The following is a 13,441-nucleotide window of genomic DNA, read 5'->3' as shown; positions in this document are numbered from 1 at the left end:
TTTCCCTCACATTTTCTCCCATGACACCAAAGCGTACAATCAAACACCCGAGTGACTTTAGGACCCAGTGAGAGACGCCCAGGGGGTGCGGCAAAGTTTTTTAATGTGACCACAGAACCTGTTAGTTTACTCTGCTTCCTTTTAGGCAGCTCACACGTTCTTTGACATCAGTTCCTTGATGAGAGAGTTGCCGTAGAGAAGCGCTCGGAGCAGCAAGAACACAAGTCGTCGCCAGCCATGGAACCAAGACTGGGGGATCTAAACCAATGACTGGTGGACAGGGACCTCTGTGTCCTGACATGCCTGTGAAAGGTGGCCTGTCTCGGACAGCGTACTGTGCAGCAAACCATGGAGCATCAAGCCTGGACACTGAGGAGCTTACTGGCCAAGCTGGAGAAACAGGAGGCTGAGGGTGAAGATTCACCCAATAGCACTGCTGGAGAGTTTGCGGTGAGTCCGGTGCTTTTCTCCTCGTATTGAAATGTGTTTTTTTTTTTTTTTTTTTTTGACCGAGCCCTAAGAGAATGGGTCTATAACATCTTTACAAGCTCTAAAAGGGGAAAGTCTGCAAAAATGGCAGCACTGTGCATCTGTGCTTCCTCTTTGCTGTGACACTGGTGCATGAAATAGGAAGACCCTGAGGCAAATAGATGTCAGCAACCCCGCAGCAAGAAAGCTCTGAAGGTTTCATGTCAGTGTAAATTCCAGAAAGCACTTTTGGAGATAACAAACCGCTATGCATTAAAACAACAACAACAACAACCCTATTCTACAGAGGTGTGAAGTCTCAGTGTGATCATCCGTGGGCTGCTGCCATGGTAATGAGTGACATGGAAGAGCCTGAGGACAGCGGCGTGTGCTTCACATGCTGTCCTGCTGCTGTCACCCTGTTCGCGCTCAGACCACTCGAGAGGAACGGGTCTGTTGCATCACTTCCTTTGCAAACAAAAAGCACTCTGTGAGCAAGGCAGCGCAGACGGTCTGTGAGGCCTTTTAAAGCGGACCGTTTGGAACCGTGAGAGCTGGCCCCAGAACAGAGAGAACAGTGTCTCCATGTGAGCGTGGATGGGCCATGACTTCAATTTGAAGTCAAAGATTCTTCAACATTCAACTAGAAATTCTCCCTACATGCTGGAAATCATGTCAGTTTCTAGTCAAGTGAGTCATGGCCTCCAGTCATATGGTCTTGACACCACACCAAGAAAGACCACATGTCACATGCCTTCTGACCCCCTTTTTTTCCCTGGTTGTGGTCTTTGTTCTCATAATAAAATTACACCAAAACTGATTTTAAAAATGTATATTCATTTTGTATTGGGAACATCATACAGCACAAACCAGCCAACTTGTTGTATTTCCATGTCTTCTTTAATCAAATTAGAATTTTAAAAATGACATTTTTTATTTGCTTTTAAATTTTATTTCCTAAATACAAAAGTTGCTTGCATAGCTGGCTGACTCAACCAAGGTGTACACCAAGCAGTGCTAGAAAATTGATGAGAAAATAGGGGATATATATATAAATACTATTATTGATATACGTATTCTATTCTATTTATATATTTCTACATTATTTAATATTTTCTGCGGAGAAATAATTGTTATACAGGCACAAAGCATTGCTTCTGTTAAATAAAAGTGATGGAATTGGATCACTTCTGCCTCCGACTTTGACTTTTTGAAAGGTATTAGTTTATGGGGAACAATTTTCCACTTGTATCGTTTTCTACTTTGTGAGCACACATCTTCTTTACATAGTACTGTTTAACATACAAACCGAGGCAGCTTAAGAGTAAATGGTTGATTGTCGTTTGTCTTTTTCAGAGGTTGAAAAGCCAGTCCACAAAGTACCGCACTGACAGGACCTACACCACCAAGGAAGCAGAAAAACAAGACAATGTCAAGAAGAACAGATACAAAGATATTGTTCCCTGTACGCTCTCTGTTTTATCATTTCCACTTCTGCATGGCATGATTAATAACATTTTACATGAAGTAAAACGAGGAAGTGTGACTCTGACACAGACATGTCTTGACACTGTCAGGGGCATTGACTTGGGAAATAAACCAAGCATTGCAGGGCAGTTCAGGACACAATAGTAACGCATGCAATAACCATGAAAGATGTATGTGTCTAGGATTAACATACTGGTTATGAGCCCAAACTCTGTTTAACCACTCTGGCACATTTGTTTAAATTGTTCTAATAGCTGTGTAATAATTACTGTATAAATGTAAAAAGCAACACAGAGTTTTGCATCAGTTGCTTTCATCGCCATTGTTTCCTTTTTTATTCCATGTCAACGACAATGTGCAATAGTCCTAAATATCACACTGGCCATATGTGGATCATTTTAAATTCCCCTCCTGTTTCAGTCGACCACAGCAGAGTAAAACTCACCTTAACTACATCCAAGAATGACACAGACTACATCAATGCCAATTTTATCAAGGTATGTCAACAGTGTACTTGCACACTGCAACATATCCAGTTATTGCTCCAATATTTACCACTACTTGCTCATGCTAATCTCAAGTGTGCGAGCTTTCAAACCAACTTCTTCTGATTACTCTGACAGTAGGCTGTATTTCTGTCTTCAGGGAGTATCAGGTTCTCGGACATATATTGCGACCCAGGGTCCTCTACCCCACACTGTACTGGACTTCTTGAGGATGCTTTGGGAGTACGGAATAAAGGTACAGGCCCAGCATCCCCAGCTTCTTTCACAATATGACTTTACATGCGTAGCAGGTGGAACGGACCTGTAGTGAAAAAGTGCATTATTTTCTTTTTAATGCCCTCCAATTGCTGATTAAGGTGTGTTTTGGTGATTTGGTGATTCTGATTGTCATGTTTGTCCTAAGGTCGTAATAATGGCCTGTCGGGAGTTTGAGATGGGAAAGGTAGGCTTGTATTGTCTTCATCCAAAGCAGCTTTTACACTTATTTGCAGGGCTTGTTTGCATGCTGTCTTGTTCACTTTGGCATTTTGTACTTTAATTTGCCGACAGACATTTACCAACGTTTACACTTAGCTTTTGTACTGTGATTCTACTTGAATGTGCGCTGTACATTTTTTTTCTCCCCAACAAGAAAAAGTGTGAGCGCTACTGGCCAGAGAAGCCGGGACAGCGATTTGTTTGTGAACCCTTCACCGTTTATTGTGTGAGTATCATTAGTATCCACCTGCAGCTACACTTCCACTTGAGACTGCTTTCAATCAGGGTCCATAACTGAAGTGGACTCTGTGATTTTAGGTGTTGCCTGTATCAAACAAACAGCAAGTTACTTTCTTTTTCGTAACTCGTGAAATAGCAAGGAAAACATTCAGCCGTCGTTGTTTTTTCTTACGTCGCAGGATTCCGAGGAAAACAAAGCGGATTATTTGTCAAGGACTTTACGGGTGACTTTTTCCAATGTAGGTATACTCTGCTATCGCTGTCTGAAGATCTCGTGCTGTTGTTCCTTACAAGCGAGCACGAGATTATTATCTGACTTGTTGCTTGTTATAACAAAAGAGCCTTTGACAGAATCTCTCCTGCACAATGAACGGTGCAGCGGCAAGCCTCTTGAAATCTCTGCCCCGTGTCGCCGACTGTTTTTCAGTGCAGCCGAACTATGAAACAGCTCCACTATGTCACCTGGCCAGATCACGGAGTTCCAGACACGATACCCCCCATTCTAGAAATGCTGGATGAGATGCGTGCAAGTCAAGGCCGTGATGACGCCCCTATTTGCGTCCATTGCAGGTGAGTTTACTTATTGCTGTAATGAACGCAAAGAAGACGTCGACATTTTACTCCCCACGCTCGAATGTTCCACAAGGCATTGTTTGTTATTAGTTGTGTGTCCAAATGTCCAAGTGTGTCTAAATCCAGTTTTGACACATACAATGTACAAGCCTGGGGCAGGGATGGATCATACATTTCTAAGAGCTTTATTACTATATAATCGCATGAAACATATTCATCTTCAAATAAAAAATACAAGCCTGTGTAACACTGGTATATAAAATAGAGGAATTATTTTTCCCAATTCAAACGTCTTCATTTAACTGTCCATGTGTCCATTATCAGCTGACTTCAATTTTCAGTGCTATAAAGAGTAGAGAGAGTAGAGATAGAGAGTTCATAAAGTTAATGTATTTTTATATATAACTATTAAGGGAGCGGCCCTGCGATGAACTGGCGACTTGTCCAGGGTGTCACCCTGCCTTCGCCCTAAGACAGCTGGGATAGGCTCCAGCAGACCCCCGTGACCCTGAATAGGAATAAGCGGGTATAGAAGATGAATGAATGAATGAATGATTAAGGGAGCTTACTTAAGCGAGCAGGCTCCAACATCAAGCATGTAAGACTTTGGTTTTGTAAGTAATCCAGGCCGTTGTTGTTGTATGTTGTTGAGTGTTTGTGGGAGCCGTGGCACTCATTTTTTCCACCACCTCTTTAATAAACCGCAATTTCTGCCATACCAACCAAAATTAGCATGAGTCACCTCAGTTGATATCCGGTTCCACTTTGGCAGCAAATCAGAAAATACAGTTAGTATTTTGGGGTTTCTATGACTTTTTATCAGCAGCCTCTCAACCCAACCTACTCAGGATTATGATCGTTTTTTTTTTTTAATCCAGCCGTTGAAATTGCATTTTCAGAACTTGAACGTCAAACTGTTATATTCATACTAATATTCATTGTGAGAATGTTTTTTTTTTTTTTTTGAATAAATATTTTCCCCATACCATTTAGATATTTTTACATATTTGGCATTGACATTTTGCTGAATCAATCTGCCTTGATGTAACAATAAATAAAAGAATAAATAAAATCCATCATTAAATTAGTTCAAGTCAGACAATTTAAGGACACTTTCATTCAACCTGTATATACATTACTGAAAAAGTTTATGCAGTAGGGCTACTAATCCATAAGCGATGGCACCCCATCTCCAGACAGTGGTACTACACGACTACTATTGTACGACGACAGCAAGAACTAGTTTAGTAGTTTCCGTTGGAAACCTCTTCTGCATGCTGTTTCCTGCTCTCTGTCCAGTTTTACTTCACTCTTAAGCTGAAGCTTCACCATCTCTGGCCATAAAATCTTTTCTACCAGATAGATTTCAAAAAAAAAAAAAAAAAAAAAAAAATCATCAATATTGATGTTCTGTAAGTTGTAAGTTTTGCAAATTAATTTTTTTCTTATTCTACACAGTACCATTTTCATTTATCATCTACATGTCATGAAAATAATGGTTGAAAATATGACCTTCCGCTGTGATTGTAGTGCAGGCTGTGGCAGAACAGGGGCGCTGTGTGTTATCGACTACACTTGGAACCTCCTTCAGAAACAGGTGGGATATTTCTTCTTTAAGACCTTGTTGCAGTTGTTCATCCCGACACAAAGGGGCTCTGGTGCAATGACGTGCCTGTGCCGATTTTCAGATAATTCCTCCCGATTTCAGCATCTTTGGCTTAGTCCAAGACATGAGAACTCAGAGGCCTTCGTTGGTTCAAACCAAGGTAGCTATTAAGAAAAGAAAAAAAAAACTCACATAAGACACCACAAGCAGCACAACCACATTTCAGACAGTTTCCTGGCGTCAACCAAAGCCGTTTGTTTGGTTTGCCTTATACGTGTCTTGCCTCAGGGGCCAAGTCACCTGATTAAAGTGTCTCTGTTGCCCCATTGTTCAACCTCAGGAGCAATACCAGCTGGTCTACAGAACTATCAAACTGCTGTTTGAGCAACATCTGCAGGACATGGATGCACAGGCCTGCAGAAGCTTGGTGAGCAATCGGGATCACTTCCAAGTTGTAACAATTAAACCTTTAAAATGTTCCAGTTCTCTTGTTGTTATTATTTTCTTGCACATAACACGTTTAACTTGAGGACCAAAGCACATCTGTTCAGCGATGGCAGATTCAGGTGTAATTTTTCCCAGAGTGATGCAAAGACTGATGGATTGATGCACGGTGTCAAGTGCAACTCCAAAAGCCTTAGTTACAAACTGATAAACTGAAACAGAAGGATCAAAAATTCCGTCTCAACGTGTTTTGCGACGTCTTACAGGACAGGAAAAAAGGGGGCAGGAAGGGGCACGAAGCTCATATTAATAAATAAAAGCTTGTGATTGCAGATGACAGCGGCCCCCTGTGCTGCCATCTCGTTGGGCGAGGACTTTGATTTGCAGCCACAGCTCCAACCAAAGCCTAGTCAGGACTCCTTCGCTTTGAGTAATCACACGGCGATGAGGGACAGCAACCCGCTGATGGACCAGCGCCAGTGGGAGCTGCTCCAGACTCTGTCTGAGTCCCTGGCCACCAGCGGGGCGGAGCTGGAAGGAGCCGAGGCCTCTGCCGACGCGCTGCACGGCTGCGAGAGAGACGAGGACGCGGCCTCGCTGAAAAATCCGCCCCCAGATGCTGTGACGGCGGCGATCTGCCTGATGGTGGAGGACCCCTACTTTGACGGCCCGGCGAGTCCGCCGCCGTCGCAGGGGGCGCTGGCGGACTCCCCCAAAGGGGCCGAAGAGTGGATGGTCAGCACGGCGTCCAGCATACCCACAGTGCGTCTGCAAGACCAGACCCTGGAGTCTCCTGCCTCAGGTGAGCAGCGGCAGAGTGGGAGTGCGGTGATGTTAGGAAATGTACGAATGAACTAACGTCCGACACGTGGCTCTTCAGGTCCCAATGACACACCAGCTGAGAGAGATGAGGAGGCCGCTCCCCCGCTCCCTCAGAGAACCCCTGAATCGTATGTCCTCGCTGTAGATGCAGGTCAGTGCTTTCTTTTTATCGATATTTGAGAGCTTTTTTGAAGTTCCATGACCATTTTTTTTTGTTGCGATATCTAGGTTTTGCACAATTCTAGGGGTCATGGAAACGCAGCTACTGAAGCCTTAGACTGCAAGAAAGTGTGTGCAGAATGATTTGTCAAAGGCTCATCATCTAAGATCATAGCAACTTGGTCAACACACTTCGCTCTGTTGGGTTATCTGACTGTGATAAGCCGATTGCTCTCCTTGTTCTTGGTCCCTCCCCATCTGTGTCCATATATTCTCAGAAACCAACAACCATAGCGTGTGTTCACTACTGGAACACTTTTGAATGTAATGTTCCACATGTTCATGCAGAACAAAAACGTTTCAACGCTGCACCCACTGGCTGGAATGTCCCTCAGAAAGACGTGAACTAATCAGTTACGATGCTTTCACGTAGATTATAATGGACTTAGAAAGTGAAAGTATACAAAGCTGTCTGTGTCTTTCACTCAATATGTGTGCTCGCTCAAACCTGCTTTTCATATCTTGTCTATTATTTTTTGTACTGTGCTTGTTTGGTTTACAGCACAGTGTTTCCTTTTTGTCCAGGTTCCTCTTGGATAAATAATGGGAAATAAAAAAACAAGATCTTGTTTGACGCATGACTTACCCATGACTAAATTATTCCTTCCAACTACGAGTGTTTGTGTTACTGCTGTAAATAATGATCATTTATATACTACTCACAAAACAGCTCTTTATATTTGGACGACATTTCAGAATGCAGATGAAATGCATTATGACCTTCACAGGTGAACTTCCTCTGACTTCCACTATACTTCTGAATACCCATCCCATTGTTGGGTGTCTAATTCCTTCCTGCATACGACATGCTATGCTCCAACCAAGTGATTAACTGCAAAGATCCATAAATGTTAAATGGCAGTTTGCATTAAAACAGTGACACATGGCAAGTTACTGAGAAACTGCTATTTGTTGCTGTTGTAAACCTGGTGTCAGCCTTTGTTTCAATTAATTGTTTCCATGCCTCTACTTAAATGCCCTGCTTCCATGATATGACGTAACCTTTAGCATTAATGTTTTACATTTGGCATTCATTTTTATATATATATATTTATTTATTATTTATATTTATCTTGGGTTTTTGTTGTTCAGAGCATCCGGAGCTGTGTGACAGGTTAACACTCATCATACCACCTAATGCTGCTGCTGTGGCCGTCAGGGAGCTGGGAGGTGAGAAAAATATTCCATACAAAATGAATGGAACGTAAGGTGCAAGTTGGGTGTCTGAAGGCGGCTTTGATTGTTTGACGATTAATCTTTGTCAGTTAAGTGGGATGATTCCGTCCGAGTAAGACTGGGCCTGTTGCAGTTGGAGCACTGACAGTGAGGACAATGTGAACGCTAAACACTATGACACCTGTTTCCAGGCAGCCCCCCCTCACCTGTGCCTCCGCTTCCAGAGAGAACTCCAGAGTCATTTGAGATTTCTGATGATCGAGGTGGCTCTTCGTACCAAGGACTCGTGAATAATATTACAGTTAATCTTGAGGATGAGGAGGAAGGAAATGTAGGTGATTTTTCCTTTCTTCTCATTTAGCCTCTGTGGAGCAAAGACTGGGGGTTACGTCGGCAGAAAACCTGTCCAGGATCAGGACGTCTTCAGAATGGTGCGGGGATTCAAAGGCAGCTGCCACTGGTTTTAACAATGAGATGAAACCCTGGACAAGGAGTAAGGTAAGAAATGACCGAAGCAGATGTGTGAGCAAGTGCAGTTTTTTAAGACTAATCAAAAAGAAGTCATAAGTAATATTGGAGAATCGATGTTCTTGTACTTGTGTTTACAAGTCAGAGTGTAGCGGCCTTTGGGTTTGTGCAGATCGTCAGAACCTTGTTCACATATTTGTCTGGAGAGGTTTAAAATGCTTGAATCCATGAGGGCCATTTCCAGATTGAATAAATTAAATTTGGTGGTCTACTAGCGGTCGCGGGGAAGATGTCTACTAGGCCTCATGCAGAGACGCCTCAACCACATTGAAAAAGAAAGTCTGCAGAGGCGTAACTGATGATAATCAGCTCATGTGATGTAGAAAGTCAAGCAAAATTTGAACAGCTTGTTCAAATTGTGAAATTCTGCACAGTGTCACAGAAAAAGCCAACCCATCTGCAAATGCACAAGCCATCATAATCATATTCTGTGCTTGGTTTGGTAGTTGTGTAAAGAGAGTAATGCAAAGAGAAGGTGAACATGGTCCTTTTAGTTTATTTGAATCATTATCTGTCTAGTTTATGTCAGTCCAAGCATCTGCTGCTTTTGCTCATTACCTCATTGTTGTGAAAGTAACAGCGACACATTTCTGTTTCTTGTAGAGTGTGAAAGCAAACATGAAGATGTCAGGTGAGTTCATTGATATTAAAAAGGTAAAAGACGTCGATCACTTCAACAGCGTATGTGCCAGATAAAGCACGGCTGGTTTTATTGTGTTCAAGTGTATAGTCGTGCTCTCTGTATGTAACACTAGTGGCTGTGCTTCACCCTGAACTCCACTCAAATACAACTTCCAACCTCCCCACTTACTGTCCACCTGTGGTCCAACCAACTGCCTCGCTGCTGCTTCCACACAGTAAGAAGCCCCTTTAAAAAAAAATACCATTTACACTTTCAACATTTCCAGAGGGGGCAAAGAGATGTTTAAAATGAAGCCGCTGTCGCTTTATTTGCTCTACGCAGCCGAGGAGAGTGTGAGCTTGCCTCTTCCTGTCAGTAAAGCCCCAGAGTCCTTGGCCTTAACCACAGGTGATGGTGGTGGTGAGCGAATTTGCTGCTATGTTTCATACACTTACAACAGTCACACAGTGACGTACACACATCTCTCATGCTATTTTATTTCAAAACACAAGTGTTTCTCATCGACAGTGCACAACCACAACGCCATCCTCCAGCAGCCCCCAACAGCAGAGCGTCCCTTACCCAGGGTGGGCTTGTCATCCGAATGGGGCGGCTCCTCTCGGCCCATGTCCCTGCTCCTTGATGAGGGGATGACCCGAAGCAAGGTAACGTCCGGTCATGAACCGAGGGTTCAGGGCCTGTGTGCAAAAAACTTTATTAGTAATGGCTATTTATTTGTTTTACTCTGGAAAGCACCTTGTGCACCGTTTGGCTGTTAGAAGGTGCCATATAATTAAAATTTGATTTATTGATTGATTGATTGATTGATTTGCATTGAAAGAAATCTTGAGCTGTTTGAAGTCCAATTCTTCTCCATCTGTTGTTTCACTCCCAGAGCGTTCGAGCAAAGAGTTCAAGACAAGGTAAGCCGTCATGGCTTGATTCTCCTTCTTCAACTACGTCATGAAAATCCAATTTTTTTTTTTCAGATTCAGTGGATTTTGTCTGTGATAGAATGAAAGCAACTTTTGTGTGCAACTTTTGCGCAGAAAATAGCTCAAATTCTTGCTGGTAATTGTGCTAAAATAATGAAACTTGAAAGAGGACAAGAATGCCTTATTGGTTAAATGTCGGGTTTGGCGTCCTAAGTCCTTTTTCCTCGATTGAGTTGGAACATTGTGTACACATCAGAAAAAAAACTCACATTTTATCTCAACTCTAGAGCCCCTCGCAGCTGTTCAGCAGCTCACTCCACTTCCTGTGGTCTTTGCAGAAGGAGGAAGTGGTGAGTTGCTCATAGGAGTAGCCTCTTTAATGCATTCTCATTTGACACGCACCAAACACATTTAGCATTTGTGCACCCCAGAGGTTGCAGCGTCTCTCGGGTAAATAATGTGCAATGTCTCTAGTTTGACTTTTTAAGAAAGTTCCGTTGTTTTCTCGAGAGCCGTTAGTCATCTGATTTTCCACTGCCCCTGCGTTTGTCAGCGCTCGCTGACGTGAACCACGGGTCCCCTTTAACTGACACGACAGGAAACAGATCAGGCAAAGCCACAGAGAAGGGCATGTCTCGCACAAGGGTGAGATGAGCGACACGCAACTGATTAACGTAGAAAATTGAGTCCGAAACATTAAATCTGGTGTTTTTTTTTGCGTCTTTCCGGCAGAGTTTGAAGTTTTTTAAATCCAAACAAAAATGTAAGTCATTCCAACTAACTTTGAAGTGATAAACAGACAGACAGACAGACAGACAGATCAATGACTTACAGCTGTATAAACTGTGTCATCAGCCAAAGCACCGCCACCCCAGCCGACCCTTCAACCTCCTCCGTACGGTGGCCCGTCTTCCTTGTTCAAGTTTGGTAGGCTCGCATTTGCTTTTGTATCATTAACATTCTCATTCTATCACACAGTCTCGTCCATTTTATTTCTCTCTTTAACTTCCGCAGGATTTGGACTTCGTTTTGGAAAGCCTAAAGGCCCCAGGAGTTACCCAGAGACCTGGGTTTAAAATATTGAAAAGACACCCTGCTGTTTCAACGAATCGTCGTGATGCATTCCATCTGGATGGACTGCGACACAGCGACTAAAACAAAGGAACCTCCCGAGGAGGAAACACCGTGGGCCTGACACAGACTGGAGACTCCTCGGATTTTCCCATCATGCAGCAGCACCCTCAGCCGAGAAGGGAAGTGCCTTGTCACCTTAAAGAAAAAACAAAAAAACAAAAAAACAAACCCAGCTGCCACTGACGTGCCAAGCTGTGAGGCAAAACCTGAAGACTCGACAGCGGCACCTGTGGGGAAGTGAGCCGCCTACAATGAGAAGTTATGCACTTCTTGTTTTATTGTCTTACTAAAAAGAGAGCGTGAGCAGTGTTGTATGTATTAATTTAGTCTCATGTGAGCATGTGCGTGCGTCTGTGCCTGAATTTAGCCTCATTTGAACATGTGCGTCTGTGGACAGGACAAGAATAATGGCATGAGAAAACGGGTAAAACTTTGCTTCTGGTATATCGGCACTTCAGAATTTCTGTGCGTTTTTTAAGGTTTCTACGCCATAATTTATACATGCTTGTAAAGTTTTTAAATGTACTTTTTCAAGGACTAGTGTGTAGCATTCAGAGCAATCTTGTAGCACCAAATGAAAAGCAAAAATGAACAAAAGTGGACGGTCATGATGAATAAATCGGTGTTTAACTGTTGTATTATGCTTTGCACAACTAGATGCTACTAAATCCCACCACACTGGGCCTTAAAGAAAAAGCTGCTTTAACGCACAGAGATGGATGAAGAATATGCATCTGACGCCAACTTAGATTGAAATGTTTTATGCACATTTTAAGAAAAATAAAAATAAGAAACATGTCAATTATTATTATGCCTTCTCATTGTTTTTGTCTGTTTGTTTCATCAAATGGTTGCTCTCACCCCCCAAAAAAACAACAACAAAAAAAAACCCCACTGAAAAACATTCAAATGCGACAGTAGGTGTTTCTTAGTGCATGTTTCCACTGACTCGCTTCGCCTCAGCTCTCTGTGTAGGAGTTTCCACTGGCCGCTACACCGTTCCAACCGTTACCATTGTGGTCCCTGCTTCCTTGGGGTTCCAAGCGGGCTGATCAGAGACCACAGTGGTGATGTGGCACCGAGCAGGGCACTGATTGGCTAAGAGTTTTGACAAAATCCGAGAAAAGTCCTTCACGAAATCCAAAGACGCCATTTTTATATTTTTACATTTTTACATTTTCACGCATTTAAGACTGAAATGTTTAAACTGTACAGTGGGCGAACGAAGACCTGCAGATGTCTTTGTTCTCGTGGCCGAGTAAAAAACTCAAAGAGAGCTGGACGGACGGAGCGACGCGCAATGGGTTTAGTCTTCCTGGTTTCGCGGCTGGTGGCCGCAGTTCAGGACAACAGCGTCGGGAGAAATTCAATTATCTAAAATGAAGGTAAAAGGCTGAAGTGCCATCAGTTTATTCATAAAAGATAAGTCAAGTCTGAAAACACAAAGTGTACACATTTTTAAAGCACAATGTTAGCTTCTTACCTCTAGTGGCAAAGGTTGCGACGTGGCCAAACATCAGGCTGGACAACCTGGAACGCAGTGGTGGGCTGACTCCAGTGCAGGGCCGACTCCAGTGGTGGGCCGACTCCAGTGGTGGGCCGACTCCAGTGCAGGACCGACTCCAGTGGTGGGCCGACTCCAGTGGAGGAAGGATGGCTTTTCAGTATTGAGCTTAAAGCTAAGACGTTGGCTTTTTGTAATGAATGAATAATAAAAAATTAAAAAAAGACAACAGTGGAAGTTTGGCAAACCTCAGTTTACTATGCAAAACAACAAGAAATAGTGGAGTTGGTTTTAGTGAGGTCAGCTGGACGCGGAACAAGGCACTAAGGTGCAGCTCGTCGCAGAGCAAAGAGGAGCGTCACATCACTGCATTTACCAAGGGCTGAGCACTTCTTTATATTACTCTGTATATTCTAGAATGTCTCCTTGTAAAAAAAAAAAAGACTTAAGACATTTTAATATGAAGTCAAACAGTTAGAGTCAGAAGAGTGGACGCAGCTAACGTAACCCTGTACAATAGTGCTTTTATCAAGCCAGTGATGAGCCAGAATCTAAAAGATGAAAACTAAGATGAAGTTGAACACTGTTTTAAGTGCATTGACAGCATGTTTCTTGGTGCAGCAACATATTTACATTCCAAATTGTATAAACAGCTCCAAGCTCCAACGGCTGAAGCAAACATTCAGACGACCGGTGGTA

At 43.0% G+C, this 13,441-nt stretch overlaps 1 protein-coding gene across 1 annotated transcript; it reads left to right on the top strand.

Moving 5' to 3' along the window:
* The first annotated feature begins 40 nt into the window (after positions 1-40).
* On the top strand, positions 41-12,043 carry ptpn22 (protein tyrosine phosphatase non-receptor type 22). The gene is made up of 26 exons (XM_076041938.1): positions 41-450; positions 1,825-1,933; positions 2,377-2,453; positions 2,602-2,697; positions 2,866-2,904; positions 3,094-3,165; positions 3,359-3,418; positions 3,607-3,749; positions 5,283-5,349; positions 5,441-5,518; positions 5,699-5,785; positions 6,136-6,604; positions 6,683-6,775; positions 7,936-8,013; positions 8,211-8,282; positions 8,381-8,517; positions 9,151-9,178; positions 9,303-9,404; positions 9,512-9,589; positions 9,698-9,834; positions 10,065-10,092; positions 10,392-10,454; positions 10,658-10,749; positions 10,837-10,867; positions 10,960-11,031; positions 11,119-12,043. Exons 1-26 carry the CDS (start codon positions 349-351, stop codon positions 11,178-11,180), a joined length of 2,472 nt encoding a protein of 823 aa, XP_075898053.1. The 5' UTR covers positions 41-348; the 3' UTR covers positions 11,181-12,043.
* Positions 12,044-13,441: the final 1,398 nt, after the last annotated feature.

Source organism: Nelusetta ayraudi, unplaced genomic scaffold, assembly GCF_046127955.1.
Source record: "Nelusetta ayraudi isolate G7.1 ecotype Tasmania unplaced genomic scaffold, CSIRO-AGI_Nayr_v1 ptg000070l, whole genome shotgun sequence".
Taxonomy (NCBI): domain Eukaryota; kingdom Metazoa; phylum Chordata; class Actinopteri; order Tetraodontiformes; family Monacanthidae; genus Nelusetta; species Nelusetta ayraudi.
The sequence above is the reverse complement of the archived record's forward strand: the minus strand, read 5'-3'. Positions and strand labels throughout refer to the sequence as shown.